This window comes from Oncorhynchus clarkii, chromosome 2, assembly GCF_045791955.1.
Source record: "Oncorhynchus clarkii lewisi isolate Uvic-CL-2024 chromosome 2, UVic_Ocla_1.0, whole genome shotgun sequence".
NCBI lineage: Eukaryota > Metazoa > Chordata > Actinopteri > Salmoniformes > Salmonidae > Oncorhynchus > Oncorhynchus clarkii.
Window position 1 is genome coordinate 14,126,674 of NC_092148.1, and position 22,061 is coordinate 14,148,734.

At 43.1% G+C, this 22,061-nt stretch overlaps 1 protein-coding gene across 9 annotated transcripts in view; it reads right to left on the minus strand.

Annotated features, from left to right (window-relative positions):
* LOC139422179 (tyrosine-protein phosphatase non-receptor type 6-like) overlaps positions 1–22,061 on the minus strand; it is a 35,944-nt gene that overhangs the window by 4,720 nt on the left and 9,163 nt on the right. For all 9 annotated transcript variants that reach the window (XM_071173366.1, XM_071173373.1, XM_071173394.1 and 6 more), the window contains 11 exons: positions 20,868–21,057; positions 16,505–16,621; positions 16,162–16,287; positions 10,678–10,774; positions 10,456–10,535; positions 10,124–10,270; positions 6,809–6,940; positions 6,198–6,352; positions 2,574–2,641; positions 2,262–2,404; positions 1,739–1,803 (listed from right to left, as the gene is read on the minus strand). In XM_071173366.1, the coding sequence (XP_071029467.1) occupies positions 1,739–1,803; positions 2,262–2,404; positions 2,574–2,641; positions 6,198–6,352; positions 6,809–6,940; positions 10,124–10,270; positions 10,456–10,535; positions 10,678–10,774; positions 16,162–16,287; positions 16,505–16,621; positions 20,868–21,057 (1,320 nt within the window). The remainder of the gene's footprint in view (positions 1–1,738; positions 1,804–2,261; positions 2,405–2,573; positions 2,642–6,197; positions 6,353–6,808; positions 6,941–10,123; positions 10,271–10,455; positions 10,536–10,677; positions 10,775–16,161; positions 16,288–16,504; positions 16,622–20,867; positions 21,058–22,061) is intronic.

Consider the following 22,061-nt stretch of genomic DNA (forward strand, 5'->3'; position numbering starts at 1 on the left):
AAGCTGTATAACTAAGGTGAACTGTGCTGTATTACCAGGGTGATCCCTATAGCCAGCTGTATAACTAGGGTGAACTGTGCTGTATTACCAGGGTGATCCCTATAGCCAGCTGTATAACTAGTGTGGACTGTGCTGTATAACCAGGGTGATCCCTATAGCCAGCTATATAACCAGGGGGAACTGTGCTGTATAACCAGGGTGATCCCTATAGGCAGCTGTATAATCAGGGTGATCCCCATAGGCAGCTGTATAACTAGGGTGAACCGTGCTGTATAACCAGGGTAATCCCTATAGACAGCTGTATAACTAGGGTGAACTGTGCTGTATTACCAGGGTAATCCCTATAGGCAGCTGTATAACTAGGGTGAACTGTGCTGTATTACCTGGGTGATCCCTATAGCCAGCTGTATAACTAGGGTGAACTATGCTGTATTACCAGGGTGATCCCTATAGCCAGCTGTATTACCAGGGTGATCCCTATAGCCAGGTGTATAACCAAGGTGAACTGTGCTGTATTACCAGGGCGATCCCTATAGCCAGCTGTATTACCAGGGTGATCCCTATAGCCAGCTGTATAACCAGGGTGAACTGTGCTGTATTACCAGGGTGATCCCTATTGCCAGCTGTATTACCAGGGTGATCCCTATAGCCAGCTGTATAACCAGGGTGAACTGTGCTGTATAACCAGGGTGATCCCTATAGCCAGCTGTATAACCAGGGTGATCCCTATAGCCAGCTGTATAACCAGGGTGAACTGTGCTGTATTACCAGGGTGATCCCTCTAACCAGCTGTATAACCAGGGTGATCCCTATAGCCAGCTGTATTACCAGGGTATCCCTATAGCCAGCTGTATTACCAGGGTGATCCCTATAGCCAGCTGAGATAACCAGGGTGATCCCTATAGCCAGCTGTATAACCAGGGTCCAAAGTGTTTCCTGGTCAAGAAGAACCCGTGTCCCTACAATCTCATAGCAGTTAACACTGCTAACATTGTCATAACAGTTTTCAGGGAATCCCTGGGAATCAGAGTGTAATTTGAACCCTGAATGGTCTGGTTGATCGAGTGGAAGTTTACAGAGTTTGGTCAGTCCGGACATTCCAAACAGGTCAAGTGATTCCTCCTCTCCTTTGTTGTCCAGTTTAGTTTTTTTTAATTGGTCCATTCTTTCCAGAGCGAGAGAGTACAGTAGGGCTACCTAGTCAAATGTATCGCCTCCAAATGTTACACAAACGTGCCCAATCAGCTAAATTGGACAACAGAAGGATGGAGAGACACGGGGGACGACGATGATAAACAATGGTCCCATTTTCAATATGGCTTATAGGAGCTAGGCTCATTAGGAGACAGAGGTGAGTAAGTCCACATCCATCCTCTCTCTCTCTCTCTCTCTCTCTCTCTCTCTCTCTCTCTCTCTCTCTCTCTCTCTCTCTCTCTCTCTCTCTCTCTCTCTCTCTCTCTCTCTCTCTCTCTCTCTCTCTCTCTCTCTCTCTCTCTCTCTCTCTCTCTCTCTCTCTCTCTCTCTCTCTCTCTCTCTCTCTCTCTCTCTTTTCCATCTCTCTCTACCTAACCTTTCTCTCTCTCTTCCGTGTCTCTCTACCTAACCTCCTCTCTGTGTGTGTCTCTTACACTGTGTAGCCTGCGCCAGAGAACTTTGACCCAATGTGGTTTTGAGGAGAGATGGGAATATGCACAGGACTCCAATGGCATGTGCACAGACACACACTGTACAAACTCACTTGGAGACCTTGCGGCTGGCAGGCTGGTGTTTGAACTGCAAATTTCCATACTCTGTCTCAGCTCCCTAGAAAGGGGAGAAGAGGACAGCGAGTGTTAGACATGATGGGTGGTATAAGGTGAGTCAATGTGCAGAGTTAAGTCATAGTCTTATTAACAATTTCCCAGAAATTTAGCAATTTCCGTTAACAATTTCAACCTCTCAATGTCAGTGTTCATATTTTACAAAGCAGTGTCTGATAAGATATCTGTCTGGAGAACAGAAGAACATGCACAACAACAGTGAAAAGTATATCTTGACACAGATCCCTCTGTGTCAGCTGATATCTGAGTCTCTATCTGCTGTCTTGTTGTTGTTATTTTCTGGAATGTTGTTTTTCAACACAGTTTGTCAATAGACATATACTGTAGCCAGTGCACTTGGGAGAGGAGAACAATATACATTTGAATCCATATTACCCATATTCCTCTCTCCCTTCTATTGCAACCCCCCCCCCCCCCCCCCCCCCCCCCCCCCTCCCTCACCTTGTTGTAGGTCTTGGAGGCCTCTATGTACTCAGAGACGGCCAGGTAGATGAACTTGTACTGGGCTTCAGTCTGCACCATGCCTGACCGCTGGTCTCTCACCATCTGGATGCTCTTCTGGATGTCTATGTCACAGTCCAGACCTATGGACAACCAGGAAGTTAGAATCACAATCCACAACAAAAACATTGTCATTCTACAGTGATGACAGGCATTACAAGGATCATGGGACAAAAGAGCCATAATAAGATGCAGTATAATATCATGAAGATCTGAAGAAATGCAGGAACTTTGGTAATGAAAGAGACTCACCTTTCGTGTCGATGGTCTCGATGATCATGTCGATCACCACAATGGTGCCAGTTCGGCCTATTCCAGCACTGCACAGAAACACAACACAAACAGAGTGGTTGTAGGGACAACTGTCAGTACAGTACAATGTGACTGGACTCAATGCAATTCACTGAAAATAATGAACTGTATTGAAACAATTTCTAGAGCAGTATTGATCATCTAAGTCATTCTGTGATCGGAGGTGTAAAGTGTTCATGGACAAACGGAGAGGGATTTGTCATGTTGTCACACTAACAGATGTCTCAGCCAGGGGATGACCACTTTACACACGCGTGACTGTGACAGTTTGGTTATATTATAAAGACCAGTGGATTGGATAAGAACTTTGTCCTTATGGATGTCTTTCAGTGTAAAGAAGCTTTTGTCATTAAACTGTACTGCAACAGCCTTGTAAACACTCTATACACTATTACGCTGTACTTATGTCTGCTTACATAACAAATAGTCACGGGACCAACAACGTACAAGAACCCTCCCTATCTTTGATATCACAAGGGGAAAATTCCTATAGGATGAACTGTCAGTTGACTTAAAATGCTGAGTACTGCAACTAAGGTTGTGGGTGGGAACTTTCTGTTGGAATTAACAGGAATATATGGGAATTAACGGAAATATATGGGAATTAACGGGAATATATGGGAATTGACGGAAATATATACAATTTAATATGAATACCATTTAAATGTAGATGTTTTTTGCATTGGATATATCTACCATATCATATGGAGACAAACATAAACCTTTTACCTTATCGTAGTAGACATAATTGCAAATTATTAAATCCTTCCAATAGAAATAAAAAAAAAACTATTTAGTTACGAATTGAACTTTAATTCAATGTGTTGGCTTTTCACATGGGATGATTTCACTGAACAACAAAAGAAAGGGAATATTGAATGATCCCCAATGATCCATCACGTCTCCCATAAACGTTTTCAACATACATCTGTAAAATGATAGTCTAGAAACTAAAGCTTTGTTTGTCTTCCTCTCAGGCTTCCATGTCTTCTCCCTGGACCTCCTCAATGTCCACCTCTTGAACATCAGACTCTGAGGCCTCATCTTCACTGTCACTTTCCAACAATGTTGAGGATGGCTCATTGTCAGGCTCAAAAAGCCTCAAATTTGCTCGGATGGCCACACATTTTTCAACCCTTGTATTGGTCAGCCTGTTGCGTACTTTGGTGTGTGTGTTCCCAAACAAGGACCAGTTGTGCTCTGAGGTGGCTGATGTTGGTGGGATCTGGAGGATGATGGAGGCAACAGGGGGAAAAGCCTCAGATCCACAAAGTCCCTTCCACCAGGTGGCTGATGAGATATGTTAGCACGACTGTCATATCTCCATCCCAAAGCCCTTGCTTGGAAGTGTACTTCGCCACTCTGCCAAGAACCTTGCCCTCATCCAGGCCAAGGTGGCGCGACACAGAAGTGATGACACCATAGGCCTCGTTGATCTCTGCACCAACATGTACGCTGTGGCGTGTATGGGCTTCAGACAGAGGTCTTGATGTATTTCAGAACTGCAGTTTCCTCTGCTTGGAGCAAAGGTGAAGTGGGCAGGGCGATACGGATTTATTTTCTTACATCTGCAAGCAGAGTCTGAACATCAGACAGGATGGCATTGTCTCCCTCAATCCGTGTAATGGCTACTGCTATAGGTTTCAGGAGATTCAAGCTGCTTACCACTCTCTCCCAAAATACATCATCCAGGAGGATCCTCTTGATGGGGCTGTCCATATCAGCAGACTATGATATGGCCATTTCTTGGAGAGACTCCTTCCCCTCCAGGAGACTGTCAAACATGATGACAACACCACCCCAACGGGAGTTGCTGGGCAACATCAATGTGGTGCTCTTATTATTCTTACTTTGGATGGTGAGGTAGATTGCTGCTATAACTTGAGCCTTCACATACCTAACCATTGCCTTTGCTCTCTTGTAGAGTGTATCCATTGTTTTCAGTGCCATGATGTCCTTGAGGAGCAGATTCAATGCATGAGCAGCACAGCCAATGGGTGTGATGTGAGGATAGGACTCCTCCACTTTAGACCAAGCAGCCTTCATGTTCGCAGCATTGTCTGTCACTAGTGCAAATACCTTCTGTGGTCCAAGGTCCTTGATGACTGCCTTCAGCTCATCTGCAATGTAGAGATCGGTGTGTCTGTTGTACTTTGTGTCTGTGCTCTTATAGAATAATGGTTGAGGGGTGGAGATGATGCAGTTAATTATTCCTTGCCCACCAACATTCGACCACCCATCAGAGATGATTGCAATACAGTCTGCTTTCTCAATGATTTGCTTGAGACCTTCACTTGAACTCTGTTGAACTCTGCATCCAGCAAATGAGTAGATAAATCATGTCTAGTTGGAGGGATGTATGCTGGACGAAGAACATTCAGAAATCTCTTCAAATACACATTACCTGTGAGCATCAGAGGTGAACCAGTTGCATACACAGCTCGAGCAAGACAGTCATCAGCATTGCTCTGACTACATTCCTCTATTGAGTAAAAAAAAACTTCTGATTCATTCCAGGAGGACCATGAGCTGTTGCTATCGATAAGGTGTCTGATTCATCATTTTCACCTCGACTAGAAGAGGGACATTTGTCAGAGGTTGCTTAATGTGAGCACTGAGGGAACTTTATGCACTTGGCCAGATGATTCTGCATCTTTGTTGCATTCTTCACATATGAAGGCACAGTATTTGGCACAGTATTTGCAAATGTACACAGCTTTTCCTTCTACATATGTCTCCACACATCAGATAGTGGCATTTTCCTGTAAAGATTTGAAAAAAAAACGTTTTTTTTTTTTTTAAACAATTCCATGTACAGATAAATATTTAAGCAGCTAGATTAAACAACTCCTTTGTAAGATAAATGTTTTAAAATGAAAACAGGTGAATTAGCAGGCTAAAGCAAGCTAAAACCCACATGGTAGCAAAAACTAACTAGCAGAAATTGTTAACAAGTTAGAAATGATTTAAACACACTTTCTGTTGGCTACTATTTACTAGTTAACAAAACAATCATGTATGTCCTATGAAATATATTCACCCCATCCAGTATTGTAATCAAAACTTACTAGAAAGCATCTAGTCCTTGGCTCAGACAGTGTGGTAGTGTGGGCTCAATAGCATCTCATTAGTGTGCAAGATCTTGAGAATCAGCTGTACATGTGATGGAAGAATGCACTGTGCATGCAGAGGGTTGCAATTCCATTGAATTGGGGATAGTTTAACCAAAATATGCCACAAAACCTAGAATTGCCTTATGGTATCCCACAAAAAAAGGTTCACTGTTATAAACCAACTTCTTTGATGAATTTAAGCAAAATTACCAGGCTAAATTTCCCATGGAAATGTCCGGAAAAATTCTGGAAATTTACCGGAAAGTTTCCGACACTTTGCAACCCTAACCGCAACTAATCTTAACAAATAATCTTAATCCTGGAAAAACAACATAATCTGACATTCTTATCATGTATTCTAGACAATGGAGAATGTATAGAACTGACACTTATCTTCCTGAACACAGCTGGAATATAGCAAGAATACAGCTGGAAGACAGCTAGAATATACCTGCAGTGGATGATCATTGGCCCGGCGTTGGCGAACTCGGCCTGTTTTGTGTTGACCTGAGTGAGGAAGCTGAGCACCCCTCCTGGCTCCTCGGGAACTCCATGGTCGGGCCAGCTCAGGTACTGGTAGTGCCAGATAGTACGGACCGAGTCCGACTGGGACAGACAAGGAGGGGAGAGGAACGAGACAAAGAGGAGAGACATGAGTAATACTTTAAACTCAGCTAAGCTGTGACTGCAGTGATGACCGAGGTAACAGTGATGACAGTGATGATAATGATAACAGTGACGACAGAGATGACAGTGACGATAATGGTAACAGTAATGCAGTGTTGACAATGGTAACAGTGATGACAGAGATGATAATTGTAACAGTGGTGATAGTGATGATATGACAGTATTAGAGATGACAGAGGTGTTAACAGTAATGACAATGATGGTAGTGATGACAGTGATGGCAGTGATAACAGAGATAAGTGATGACAGAGGTAACAATGATGACAGTGGTAACAATGATGACAAAGGTGACAATGATGACAGAGGTGACAATGATGACAGTGGTAACAGAGGTAAGAGAGGTGATGATGAGTGGAACCAGCAGGTGGTACCTACCTGATCCAGAGGGGAGATCTCCATAACCCTGATCTTGTAGTCAGTGGCATCTCTCTCAGAGACACAAGTGACCACATACGGCCCCACCTCTTTGGAGCCCTGCATTTCTGGCCAGTATGGCACGCATTTATTCTGCATAAACAAACATGGAGAAATGGTTTGAGGAAAATGAGATGGGTAGTTTATACTATGTTATAATATTAAAATCATACAATGTAAAAGAAAATGCTTTCAAATTCTCAGTAACACTCTTAAAACTTCTTATGGCTGGGGGCAGTATTGAGTAGCTTGGATGAATAAGGTGCCCAGAGTAAACTGCCTGCTCCTCAGTCCCAGTTGCTAATATATGCATATTATTAGTATTTTGGACAGAAAACACTCTGAAGTTTCTAAAACTGTTTGAATGATGTCTGTGAGTATAACATAACTCATATGGCAGGCAAAAACCTGAGAAAAAATCCAACCAGGAAGTGGGAAATCTGAGGTTGGTCGATTTTCAACTCAGCCCCTATTGAAGATACAGTGGGATATTGGTCATCTTGCACTTCCTAAGGCTTACAATAGATGTCAACCGTCTTTAGAAACTTGTTTGAGACTTCTACTGTAAAGGGGGGCTGAATGAGAGGGGAATGAGTCAGAGGTCTGCCAGCAGTCACGAGCTGGTCACGCGCATTCACATGAGAGGTAGCTCCCGTTCCATTTGCTTTTCTGAAGACAAAGGAATTCTCCGGTTGGAATATTATTGAAGTTTATGTTAAAAACATCCTAAAGATTGATTCTATACATCGTTTGACATGATTCTATGGAGTGTAACAGAACTTTTTGACTTTTTGTCTGCAACTAGTGAACGCGCTTCGTGATTTGTTTACCAAACGCGCTAACAAAAGTAGCTATTTGGACATTATCGAACAAATCAAACATTTATTGTGGAACTGGGATTCCTGGGAGTGCATTCTGATGAAGATCATCAAAGGTAAGTGAATATTTATAATGTTATTTCTGACTTCTGTTGACTGCACAATATGGAGGATATATTTTTGGCTTGATGGTTCTCTGAGCACATACTCAGATTATTGCATGGTTTGCTTTTTCCGTAAAGCATTTTTTAAATCTGACACAGCGGTTGCATTAAGGAGAAGTGTATCTATATTTCCATGTATAACACTTGTATTTTCATCAACATTTATAATGAGTATTTCTGTAAATTGATGTGGCTCTCTGCAAAATCACCGGATGTTTTTGGAACTACTGAACATAACGCGCCAATGTATACTGAGATTTAAAAAAATATAAATATGAACTTTATCAAACAAAACATACATACAGTGCCTTGCGAAAGTATTCGGCTCCCTTGAACTTTGCGACCTTTTGCCACATTTCAGGCTTCAAACATAAAGATATAAAACTGTATTTTTTTGTGAAGAATCAACAACAAGTGGGACACAATCATGAAGTGGAACGACATTTATTGGATATTTCAAACTTTTTTAACAAATCAAAAACTGAAAAATTGGGCGTGCAAAATTATTCAGCCCCCTTAAGTTAATACTTTGTAGCGCCACCTTTTGCTGCGATTACAGCTGTAAGTCGCTTGGGGTATGTCTCTATCAGTTTTGCACATCGAGAGACTGAAATGTTTTCCCATTCCTCCTTGCAAAACAGCTCGAGCTCAGTGAGGTTGGATGGAGAGCATTTGTGAACAGCAGTTTTCAGTTCTTTCCACAGATTCTTGATTGGATTCAGGTCTGGACTTTGACTTGGCCATTCTAACACCTGGATATGTTTATTTTTGAACCATTCCATTGTAGATTTTGCTTTATGTTTTGGATCATTGTCTTGTTGGAAGACAAATCTCCGTCCCAGTCTCAGGTCTTTTGCAGACTCCATCAGGTTTTCTTCCAGAATGGTCCTGTATTTGGCTCCATCCATCTTCCCATCAATTTTAACCATCCTCCCTGTCCCTGCTGAAGAAAAGCAGGCCCAAACCATGATGCTGCCACCACCATGTTTGACAGTGGGGATGGTGTGTTCAGCTGTGTTGCTTTTATGCCAAACATAATGTTTTGCATTGTTGCCAAAAAGTTCAATTTTGGTTTCATCTGACCAGAGCACCTTCTTCCACATGTTTGGTGTGTCTCCCAGGTGGCTTGTGGCAAACTTTAAACAACACTTTTTATGGATATCTTTAAGAAATGGCTTTCTTCTTGCCACTCTTCCATAAAGGCCAGATTTGTGCAATATACGACTGATTGTTGTCCTATGGACAGAGTCTCCCACCTCAGCTGTAGATCTCTGCAGTTCATCCAGAGTGATCATGGGCCTCTTGGCTGCATCTCTGATCAGTCTTCTCCTTGTATGAGCTGAAAGTTTAGAGGGACGGCCAGGTCTTGGTAGATTTGCAGTGGTCTGATACTCCTTCCATTTCAATATTATCGTTTGCACAGTGCTCCTTGGGATGTTTAAAGCTTGGGAAATCTTTTTGTATCCAAATCCGGCTTTAAACTTCTTCACAACAGTATCTCGGACCTGCCTGGTGTGTTCCTTGTTCTTCATGATGCTCTCTGCGCTTTTGACGGACCTCTGAGACTATCACAGTGCAGGTGCATTTATACGGAGACTTGATTACACACAGGTGGATTGTATTTATCATCATTAGTCATTTAGGTCAACATTGGATCATTCAGAGATCCTCACAGAACTTCTGGAGAGAGTTTGCTGCACTGAAAGTAAAGGGGCTGAATAATTTTGCACGCCCAATTTTTAAGTTTTTGATTTGTTAAAAAAGTTTGAAATATCCAATAAATGTCGTTCCACTTCATGATTGTGTCCCACTTGTTGTTGATTCTTCACAAAAAAATACAGTTTTATATCTTTATGTTTGAAGCCTGAAATGTGGCAAAAGGTCGCAAAGTTCAAGGGGGCCGAATACTTTCGCAAGGCACTGTATATTGTGTAACATGAAGTCCTATGAGTGTCATCTGATGAAGATCATCAAAGGTTAGTGATTAATTCTATCTCTATTTCTGATTTTTGTGACTACACTCTTTGGCTGGAAAAATGGCTTTCCTGTGATATGGCTCTGACCTAACATAACCGTTTGTGGAGCTTTCGCTGTAAAGCCTATTTGAAATCGGACACTTTGGTGGGATTAACAACAAGATTACCTTTAAAATGGTATAAGATAATGGTATGTTTGAGGAATTTCAATTATGAGATTTCTGTTGTTTTCAATTTGGCGCCCTGCACTTTCACTGGCTGTTGTCATATCGATCCCGTTAACGGGATCTCAGCCCTAAGAAGTTTTAAGTCACTAACCCGTCCCTTCTCGACCTCCCTGGTTGTCATGACGATGACCCTTGTCCTCTCCTGCCACACCATCTGCCAGAAATCGTTGACAGTTGTTGCAAGGCAGCCCTGACAGGCGATGTACACCTTCTGGTCACTGGGCTCCTGCAGCTTATTCTACAAAGAGATGGAGAAAGTTAGTAAAATATGTAAAATATTGTCTACATGGAGACAAAGCCCATTGCAATTATAGTTTCTGATCATATTAATTAAAACATATTCATGTTTAGACTTGTTATGGATTCATAACAGTGGTTTATCATTTGATGTTGAGGCTACAAGGAGACATAACATGTACTTACTGTCACATAGTTGCCATTGATGTAATCTGAGCCAATGATATCGGGGTCTCCAGATGACAGAATGACCCTGGTCTCATCAACTGGGAGGAGAATAGGATGAGTGTGGAGATGGAAGGATGAGAGAGAGAGAGATGAGGGGATGTATCAGACAGAGAAAATGTAAAGAAGATGGGTAAAAGATAAGAGGCTACATCACTGCAGTTTAGAAGTAGATGCTCTTACAGGGAAGGATGTTCTTATATCGGTTTTTGCTTTTGTTTTCTGGTCTCATCCCTTCTTCTCTGCTCTTCTTCACCTTCGTCTCCTGCTTTTGAAGGGCCTGAAAAGAACAAGAAAGAGAGAGAAGGATAGTCATTGTAAGCTCAATACAATTAAAAAAACATCAACAAGCATTCAATTACTTAAGCAACAGTATAGAGGGGCCTTTAAACGGGTCACTTCTTGAAAATAAAAATAACCTCTAACAGCCATGACATTTCACAACCATGACAAAAAAAATACCATAATATCTATGGTCTAAAAACACTCAATTAAAAAACATCTGGCATGGACCAGTTGATCTGGACATTTCTGACCAGTTATAAATAGCTCTCTAATGTCTGCAATGACTGACACGACAAGAGGAACTGATGATGCGCTACCCAATGTTGAAATTACACCTTGTGCATTCTAGTATTACAACTTTCAAGAGTAAGTTTAAAACTGGACTGAGTTCACTTTATATATATGTTTTTTTTAATGCCGACCCCACAGTTTGGGAACCACTGGACTAGAGGAAATAGTTTTTCCCCATGGAGCTCTTGAATGTACAGGGAATAAAGTCAGTAGAGCTCCCTCTGGTGGAGTACTAGAGGGTGTCTCTAATGTGGCTGAAATAATGCATGCAGGTATCTGGGGACAGGCTATACAGTTTAGCAGATAAGCCCCATCTTGATCTGGGTGACTTCAGTTGTTTTTACCTTGAGCCATTTCAGGCCATCAAAGTGAGAGTGATGAGCACAGGATGGGAGTTTGAGAGTAATCAGTAATCCTGACTACAGGATGGGAGTTTGAGAGTAATCAGTAATCCTGACTACAGAATGGGAGTTTGACAGGATTGTGTCGAGACACAGATCTGGGGAAGGGTACGAAAACATTTCTGCAGCATTGAACGTCCCCAAGAACACAGTGCCCTCCATAAAAGAAGAAGTTTGGAACCACCAAGACTCTTCCTAGAAATGGCCGCCCAGCAAAACTGAGCAATCAGGGGTGAAGAGCCTTGGTCAGGGAGGTGACCAAGAACCAGATAGTCACTCTGACAGAGCTCCAGAGTTCCTCTGTGGAGATGGGAGAACCTTCCAGAAGGACAACCATCTCTGCAGCACTCCACCAATCAGGCCTTTATGGTAGAGTGGGCAGACAGAAGCCACTCCTCAGTAAAAGCCACATGATAGCCCGCTTGGAGTTTTCCAAAAGGCACTTAAAGACTCTCAGACTATGAATCTGATGAAACCAAGATTGAACTCTTAGGCCTGAATGCCAAGCGTCACGTCTGAAGGAAACCTGGCACCATCCCTACGGTGAAGCATGGTGGTGGCAGCATCATGCTGTGGAGATGTTTTTCAGGGGCAGGGACTGGGAGACTAGTCAGGATCGAGGGAAAGATGAACGGAGCAAAGTACAGAGAGATTCTTGATGAAAACCTGCTCCAGAGTACTCAGGACCTCAGACTGGGGTGAAGGTTCACCTTCCAACAGGACAACGACCCCAAGCACACAGCAAAGACAACGCAGGAGTGGCTTCAGGACAAGTCTCTGAATGTCCTTGAGTAGCCAAGCCAGAGCCCAGACTTGAACCTAATCGAACATCTCTGGTGAGACTTGAAAATAGCTGTGCAGCGACGCTCCCCATCCAACCTGACAGAGCTTGAGAGGATCTACAGAGAAGAATGGGAGAAACTCCCCAAATACAGGTGTGCCAAGCTTGTAGCATCATACACAAGAAGACTCGAGGCTGTAATCGCTGCCAAAGGTACTTCAACAGTACTGAGTACTGAGGGTACTGAGTAAACAGTACTGAGTAAAGGGTCTGAATACTTATGTAAATGTGATATTTACGGGTTTTTTTTTATACATTTGCAAAAAAAAACTGTTTTTGCTTTGTCATTATGGAGTTTGTTTTGTAGATTGATGAAGTAAATAAAAATAATTTAATCAATTTTAGAATAAGGCTGTAACGTGACAAAATGTGGAAAAAGTCAAGGGGTCTGAATACTTTCCAAATGCACTGTATAGCTTGTGTTCATCTCTATGTACACATTAGGGGATAGACGTACTTCTTATAGCAATCCAGCTATACCATAGCGCCTTACAACCTGTTCTGACCCATGACCCCTGGTGGGAGCTGCTGCTAGTGCTAATCCAGTCCCCTGGTTATGAGGGGAGTTTCAGTGAAGTTCCTCATCAGCCCCTCTCATCCTGCCTTTTAGCCTGTGTCAGCTCAGGTGAACTCTAATTGGTCTGAAGGATTGGGGTTACACATACATCCAGTGTTTACTATTTCACTGGGCTAAAACAAAAGCCTGCATGTGTTATCCAGGACCAGAGTAACATAACCCCTGGCCTAACCTCACAGTCTTGAGGGAAGGGATTGACTGTAAAAATCCCAAACATAGATTCACTCAACCCAGGTGTGACAACTCAAAATCTTTGCAGGAATACCTTCAGGAAAATGAGTTCATGTTGAAAGACATGCAAATCCCCATTCCCAGTATTTGTGGAATACTGACATACTATATTACTATGAATACATTCATGAATGTTTATTATGTGATCATGGATGTGTTATGTATTCTTTATAAACATACAGATAATGTACATTCGTTACCCATATTTTTCTTTACCATTTGAAAAGTTATTTTTAATGTGCTGTTAAAGCAGTTTGGAATTAGTGTTAGACAATTTCTAATCTCTCATGGCCAGACTATGTAGCATCTGAAGCAATTGCGCAAGGTTTTAGTTGTGGGTTTCTGAGATTAGACAATTTGGGCAATTTGGCCTCAAATAGCAGTACCACCAGTACCACATGGTGGTGGTAAAAAAGTGGTCTATGGTTCTTGCAGTCTACTTCCTATGGTTGTAGTTGTGAGACCTTTAACCATTTGATTCTAGTTTTTCCTTGCAACACTCTCACTTTGACTTGTCCAACGGAACATGTTTCAGAATGTTTCACCATGTTGCACAAGAGTAAAGGCACATTACATACACCGTTTATATGACCAACCAAATGGTCAAACACAGACACACTAACATTCTGACAACACCGGGCACGCGCGTGCACCATCACCACGCATGTTGATTTTGTCACCGGAAGCAATCAGGACACTCAGGTTGAATTATCAAAACAAACTCTGAAACAACTATATTAATTTGGTGACAGGGCGAAAAGCATTAAACATTCATGGCAATTTAGCTAGCTAGCTTGCTGTTGCTAGCTAATTTGTCCGGGTACATAAACATTTGGTTGTTATTTTACCTGAAATGCACAAGGTCCTCTACTCCGACAATTAATCCACAGATAAAATGGTAAACTGAGTTAGTTTCTAGTAATCTCTCCTCCTTCAGGGTTCTTCTTCTTCTTTGGACTTTAAATGGCGGTTAACCAACTTGAAGGTGCATTACCACCACCAATGGACTGGAGTGTGGACCTCAGTTAATCTTTCTGTCACGGGCGTCCTCCTCTTCATCTGAAGAGGCGAGATGGATCGGAGGACCAAAATGCGGCGTGGTATGTGTTCAGTGTTTTCTTTATTAAAATTCATGATGAACACATATCACGCCGCATTTTGGTCCTCCGATCCATCTCGCCTCTCCTCTTCAGATGAAGAGGAGGACGACCGTGACAGAATCACCCACCAACCAAGGACCAAGCGGCATGGTAAAAGACAGCGACGACAGCAGCAGCAGCAGCAGCAACAACAGCGGCCAGCATCACAGGACTCCTGGACATTGGAGGAGATACTGAACAGAGAGGGACCCTGGGCACAGGCTGGGGAATATCGCCGCCCCAAAGCAGAGCTGGAGGCAGCGAAAGCTGAGCGGCGGCGATATGAGGAGGCAGCACAGCCCCCAAATGTTTTTTGGGGGGGGCAGACGAGGTGTGGTACTAAGCCAGGTAGCAGACCTGAGCTCACTCCTCGTGCTTATTATAAGCAGCGCGTTACTGGTCAGGCACCGTGTTATGGTGTCTCCCGCCTGTCCGGCGCTGCTGCCGGAGTCTCCCGCCTGTCCGGCGCTGCTGCCGGAGTCTCCCGCCTGTCCGGCGCTGCTGCCGGAGTCTCCTGCCTGTCCGGCGCTGCTGCCGGAGTCTCCCGCCTGTCCGGCGCTGCTGCCGGAGCCCCTCTGCCCAGAGCTGCCCCTCTGTCCCGAGCAGCTGCCCCACCTCTGTCCCGAGCAGCTGCCCCACCTCTGTCCCGAGCAGCTGCCCCACCTCTGTCCTCTGATTTTCTATGATTTGGGGATTTCTATGTTTCGGCCTAGTATGGTTCTCAATCAGAGGCAGGTGTCATTAGTTGTCTCTGATTGAGAATCATACTTAGGTAGCCTGGGTTGCACTGTTTGTTGGTGGGTGATTGTCTATGTTGATGGCTTGTTTCAGCGCAGCTCGCATTAGCTTCACGGTTGTTATTTTGTTTACTGTTTTGTATAGGGTTTCAGTGTTCAGTGTTTTCTTTATTAAAATTCATGATGAACACATATCACGCCGCATTTTGGTCCTCCGATCCTTCTCGCCTCTCCTCTTCAGATGAAGAGGAGGACGACCGTGACACTTTCAATCACCTACATGGGTATATGCTCCTAAAAACCAATGAGGAGATGAGAGAGCCGGGACTTGCAGCGCATCAAGCGTCACAAATAGAACCAAGTTCTATTTTAGCGCCTGGCTACGCAGACGCTCGTTAACTCGAGCGAGCAGTTTGGATGCAATGATGTATGTGTACATTTATTTTGCAATGCTGGTGTGGTCAGCATGTAAGAAATTAGTCCTCAGCTAACCTATAGTAGAGTATGCATCCTGGTCTCATAGACTAGAGGTAACATAGTACATTTAAATCCGAGACAACAAAATTAGTATGATATTACGTATGGTATGGTAACATAAGATAGATGGTTACTTAAGGCAAAACAAAGTAGGTTGGTTGTTCGGGGTAGATGCATGGGTGTATAACGCTAACATCTAGTAACCCAAAGGTTGCTAGTTTGAATCTCATTACGGACAACTTTAGCATTTTAGCTACTTTTCAAATACTTACTACCTTTTCGCACGTTAGCTAACCCTTCCCCTAACCTTAACCCTTTAACCTAACTCCTAAACTTTACCCTAACCTTAACCCTAACCCCTAGACTAGCTAAAATTAACCAAGTAGTTAACGTTAGCCACCTTGCTAGAATTCGTTACATATAATACTTTTTGAAAATTCATAACATGTAGTACGTTTTGCAAATTCGTAACATATAATAATAATTGTAATTCATAATATTTCATATAAAATGGGTGATGATACATACCATAAGAAACTTAGAATCTCATACTCAATGGAGTGTCTCGAATTTACATACATAATAATAGGAAATGCTCTGAGACCAGGTTGAGTAAAGAGAGGAAGAGGTTAAGAAGGGTTGTTCAAAACATCACATCTTCCTTCCATCAAAAACTTCATCGACTTACATCAAACTCCTCCCAGAATCCTGCTTTGCTCTTCTTGTCTCCCTCGTTCTCTCTCTCGGCCATCTGGTCCAGCAGCCTCACTCTGCTGTCAATGTCTGCTGCATTCACTCTGGTGGAGAAGTAGGGCTGAAGGAGAGAAGGATGGAGTAGACAGGAAAGAGAAGAAAAGGAGAAGAAGTCAAGATTTGTTCGGATATGGCTCTATCTTGTCAGTCAGGTGATCTTTAACCCATTATAAGATACAGTATCTCCGACCTGTGTAAGGTTGTAACTTGACTGCAACACTCACGGTGACTCTTGTAACCTGTATGGGGTTACAACTGTAAGTCCTGTATGTATTTACCTGTTTGAGGTGCACCCAGGTTCCAGACATCTCCTCGATGCCTTTGCGTTTGTAGTGCTCCATCAGGTCAGCCAGGGTGTCAAACATCTCTGTGCCTCCCACCGTGTACCGGTCATTCTATTTATATAAATATATGACGACATGGGTCCCATTATGCCTGGCGAAAACCAAACACTGCATTCCACAGTAAGAACCCTATACCAACGGTCAAGCATGGTGGTGGCAGTGTGATGGTTTGGGGATACTTTGCTGACTCGGGACCTGGACGACATGCCTTATTAGTAGAAGGAACCATGAATTCTGCTCTGTATCAGAGAATTATACTGGAGAATGTCAGGCCATCCGTCTGTGAGCTGAAGCACAGCTGGGTCATGCAGCAAGACAATGATCCAATACAAACAATCAAGGCATGAAAATGGCTAAAAAGCAACAAATTTGAAGTTTTGGAATGGCCTAGTCAAAGTACAGACCTAATCTCAATTGGGATGTTGTGGCAGACCTTGAAACGAGCAGTTCATCCTTGAAAACCCACAAATGTTGTTGAGTTAAAGTAGTTCTGCATGCAAGAGTGGGCCAAAATTCCTCCACAGCGATGTGAGAGACTGATCAACAACTACAGGTAGCATTTGGTTGCTGTCATTGCAGCTAAAGGTGGCACAACCAGTTATTGAGTGACTATGTCAATTAAATAAATACAATAAGTATCAATTTGTTTTCTAATTTGTAAACTTAGGTTTCTTTTATCTAATATTAGGTTTTGAGGGCCTCCCGGGTGGCGCAGTGGTTAAGGGTGCTGTACTGCAGCGCCAGCTGTGCCACCAGAGACTCTGGGTTCGCGCTCAGGCTCTGTCGTAACCGGCCGCGACGGGGAGGTCCGTGGGGCGACGCAAAATTGGCCCAGCTTTGTCCGGGTTAGGGAGGGTTTGGCCGGTAGGGATGTCCTTGTCTCATTGCTCACCAGCGACTCCTGTGGCGGGCCGGGCGCATTGCACACTAACCAAGGTTGCCAGGTGCACGGTGTTTCCTCCGACACATTGGTGCGGCTGGCTTCCGGGTTGGATGGCGCTGTGTTAAGAAGCAGTGCGGCTTGGTTGGGTTGTGTATCGGAGGACGCATGACTTTCAACCTTCGTCTCTCCCGAGCCCGTAAGGGAGTAGCGATGAGACAAGATAGTAGCTACTAAACAATTGGATCCCACGAAATTGGGGAGAAAAAAGGGGTAAAATAAAAAATAATAATAATTAAAGAAAATAATAAAATTAGGTTTTGGTTGAAAATCACACCTGTCACCATCGTCTCACAAACCTGCGCCTCCTTGATTATCTTCCCTATATCTGTCACTCCCCTTGGTTCTTTCCTCAGGTGTTATTGACTCTGTTTTCATGCCGGTGCGTTTGTGTTTCGTGGTCATAGTTTATTTTATTTATTAAAACACTCACTCCTTGAACTTGCTTCCCGACTCTCAGCACACTCGTTACATTTGTACACTCATGGCATTCTCTCATCCAGCTTCATGAGGAAGTTACCTGGAGTGCATTTCAATTAACATGTGTGCTTTGTTAAAAGTTAATTTGTGGAATTTCTTTCGCTCTTAATGTGTTTGAGCCAATGAGTTGTGTTGTGACATGGTAAGGGTGGTATACAGAAGATAGCTCTATTGGTAAAAGACCAAGTCCATATTATGACAAGAACAGCCCAAATAAACTAAAATAAATGACAGTCCATTACTTTAAGACATGAAGGTCAGTCAAGTCAGGAACATTTCAAGAACTTTGAAAGTTTCTTCAAGTGCAGACGCAAAAACCATCAAGCGCTATGTTGAAACTGCCTCACATGAGGACCGCCACAGGAAATGAAGACCCAGAGTTACCTCTGCTGCAGAGGATAAGTTCATTAGAGTTACCAGCCTCAGAAATTGCAGCCCAAAATAAATGCTTCACAGAGTTCGAGTAACAGACGCATCTCAACATCAACTGCTCAGGCCTTCATGGTTGAATTGCTGCAAAGAAACCACTACTAAAGATAATTGCTTAGGCCAAGAAAAATGAGCAATGGACATTAGTCCAAATTTGAGATGTTTGGTTCCAACCACCTTGTCTTTGTGAGACTCAGGTGAATGGATGATCTCCGCATGTGTGGTTCCCACCGTGAAGCATGGAGGAGGAGGTGGATGGTGTGGGGGTGCTTTGCTGGTGATACTGTCTGTGATTTATTTAGAATTCAAGGCACACTTAACCAGCATGACTACCACAGCATTCTGCAGCGATACGCCATCCCATCTGGTTTGTGCTTAGTGGGACTATGATTTGTTTTTCAACAGGACAATGACCCAACACACCTCCAGGCTGTGTAAGGGCTATTTGACCAAGAAAGGGAGTGATGGAGTGCTGCATCAGATGACCTGGTCTCCACAATCACCCGACCTTAACCCAATTGAGATGGTTTGGGATGAGTTGGACCGCAGAGTGAAGGAAAAGCAGCCAACAAGTGCTCAGCATCTGTGGGAACTCCTTCAAGAGTGTTGGGAAAGAATTCCAGGTGAATCTGGTTGAGAGAATGCCAAGAGTGCGCAAAGCAGTCATCAAGGCAAAGGGTGGTTACTTTGAAGAATCTAAAATATATTTTGATTTGTTCAACACTTTTTTGGTTACTACTACTACAATATTATTCTACAATGAAAATAGTAAAAATAAAGAAAAACTCTTGAATGAGTTGGTGTGTTCAAACTTTTGACTGTTACTGTATATAAACACACACACACACACACACACACACACACACACACACACACACACACACACACACACACACACACACACACACACACGCTCAAACACACATACACACCACACACACGGGACAATATACAATATAGAAACTGTCAATAATACACAGTAATAATGTTCTGTTGGTAACTGTGGTTTTGGGTCTTTGGTTATGTTTAGCACGTGAAAGCAAATTTCCACATAAGAGGGAAATAAATGTTATCTAATATGATCTAATCATGCAGCTGGATGGCCGACTCACCAGACTGAGACTCAGTCATTCATTTATTACAGTCAGTGTACTTCATGGATTTAAAAGGCATGCGCCGGTACTTTGATGACTAGTAAGTCTTTTTTAAACCTCCCGCTTTGGGCTGGATGTATCTGTAGTTCACACTGTACATGCATAATCTATGAGCAAAATTGCCGTTTTACCTCAATTGGCTACGAATTTTCTAGTTTGAAAGAGACTGTTTTCTGGAAGCTGTACTGCACCAATTTCCCTACATTTACAACTCATTTACAACTCATTTACAACTCATGTGGGCAAACCCCCTAGCAATTCAAGTTTCAGTCAATGAGCTTCAGCCCCTTGCCATTTGAGTGACAGCTAACAAGACTCACATACACATTAGAGAGAGAGAGCAATGACATGGTGCACATATCTGCCCATTTGCGACATAGTATGCAATTTTCAGGACCACTTTTGGCTCATGGGCGCTACTTTCAGAACCACTATTTAAAAAGTAAACAAAAGTACCGGAAAATATCTTTATCTATTAAGATATGCACCTGATGCTGATCCTGGTAGGGCCTGTGCCAGGACTCAATGACCTCTGTGATAATCTTCTGACCCTGAATTCTCCAGACTCTAGCCCTACAATGCCTCTCATTCAAATCCACCTCATGTCTGCACTGTATTACCACAGCTAAAAATAACCTAACCATGATGGTGCTGCTGATAATGTTGAATCTACGAAAAGTAGGTTTGGGGATGAATGCAGTTAGTTACAGTCTAGCTCTGCACTCGGAAATAACTATGCTATTTTTATTTCTAGTGGTAGTTACTGTACACGCATGAATATAAAGTATTTAATAACAATTCTCATGTATTTTATTGGAATCGTATATGCATTTTCACACATCACCTAAGGGTCCAAATAAATACGTAACTAACTAATTAAAACATAACCGCTTGGCAGACTTGTTTTTTAAGTAAAACTTTTGTAACCAGGATGTGGTCAGTGATATCTTTCAAACTCAAACCTCCATGTTCATATTGACATCACTTTGCATAACTGTTTCTGTGCTGAGACGGTAGTGGTGGTGTGTTTGATGTTTGTCAGGTTTTCTCCTAGATGTTGGAAGCAGGAAGGTCACTCGTTGCATAAGAATAAACATTTTGGGGAAACTGAAAATTGGTCTGGTTTCATAACTAGATGTACTCAGATATGAGAAAAACTAGAGCAAAGATTACAATGTGAATTGCAATAATGAATGTGAGTGAATGTGTGTTAGAGAGAGAAAAACACAAGTACTCTCACATGCTTGTACACACTTATGTGCCCACACACAGACACACACACACACACACACACCTGGCACATGATCTTGATGTGTGAGACCCTCCTCCCTCCGCTGGATGCCTTGATCTTCTCCTCAGTCAGAACAGACAGAACAAAGTCTCCAGGTTTGGACAGAGACTCCCGCACCAGGAAGGTGCCCGGCTCGTCCCGTTCCCATAGCAACTTCTCTGCGTTGGGGCCTGACAGGTGTCCATGATACCACCTGTATGGTGTATGACAGAGAAGGGGTCAATGAAGCTCTAATGGAAACATCACTATGCCCTACAACAGGGCTGGCCAACCCTCCTCCTGGAGAGCTGCTGTGAGTACAGGCTTTTGCTCCAGCCTTGCTCTAACACATTGGATTCAGCTAATCATGGTTGTAATAAGCAGCTCATAAAGCAGAAGCCAGTGTGTTAGAACAGGGCTGTATAGTACTATACTGTAAAAGTACGGTTTGCAGCTTGTTCAGTGCTACCGGATAGACAGTGAACGCAAGTGTAAATATAATGTACTGCAACTGTTTTGCGTGGGAATGGAAAGTAGTAGAGGACTTTAATAAATGGTTGAGGACATTTTGGTAACTAATGTGTATTTACGGCCTGTACAGATGCACTGTATGTGGGTTTATGCAAGGTATTTCTGTCCTGCGAGTATAGTGTATGTGAGTGTGTGTTTGCGTGCATGCGTGTGTGTGTCTGGGAGAGTTTACACTCATTAGTATGGGGATCGTCTCTGAGTGCTGCCTGCTGTTTAAATTTAGGCGCAGTTCTCGATTTCTTCATCTGAACTTCCTGCTTTGCGGTCGGAAAATTCTGATGACAAGATTTCGTGGCTCAAGACAGCATGATATTAATAGCCTGAGCTCCACACAAACTACCCCCCTACCTCACCCCACATCACCACCCCCCTTTCCTCACCCCATATCACCAATCCCTCCCATTCCTCACCCCATATCACCAACCCTCCCTTCCTCACCCCATATCACCCCCCCATTCCTCACCCCATATCACCAAATCCCCCCCATACCTCACCCCAAAGTGCAGAATTTGAGGGTACTTTCATCCATATCGGGTGAACGTTTAGAAATTGCAGCACTTCTTTGTACATAGTCCCAACCAATTTTTGGCCCCATATTCCTAGCACGCAATGGCTACATCAAGCTTGTGGCTCTACTAACTTGTTGGATGCATTTGCAGTTTGTTTTGGTTGTGTTTCAGATCAAAT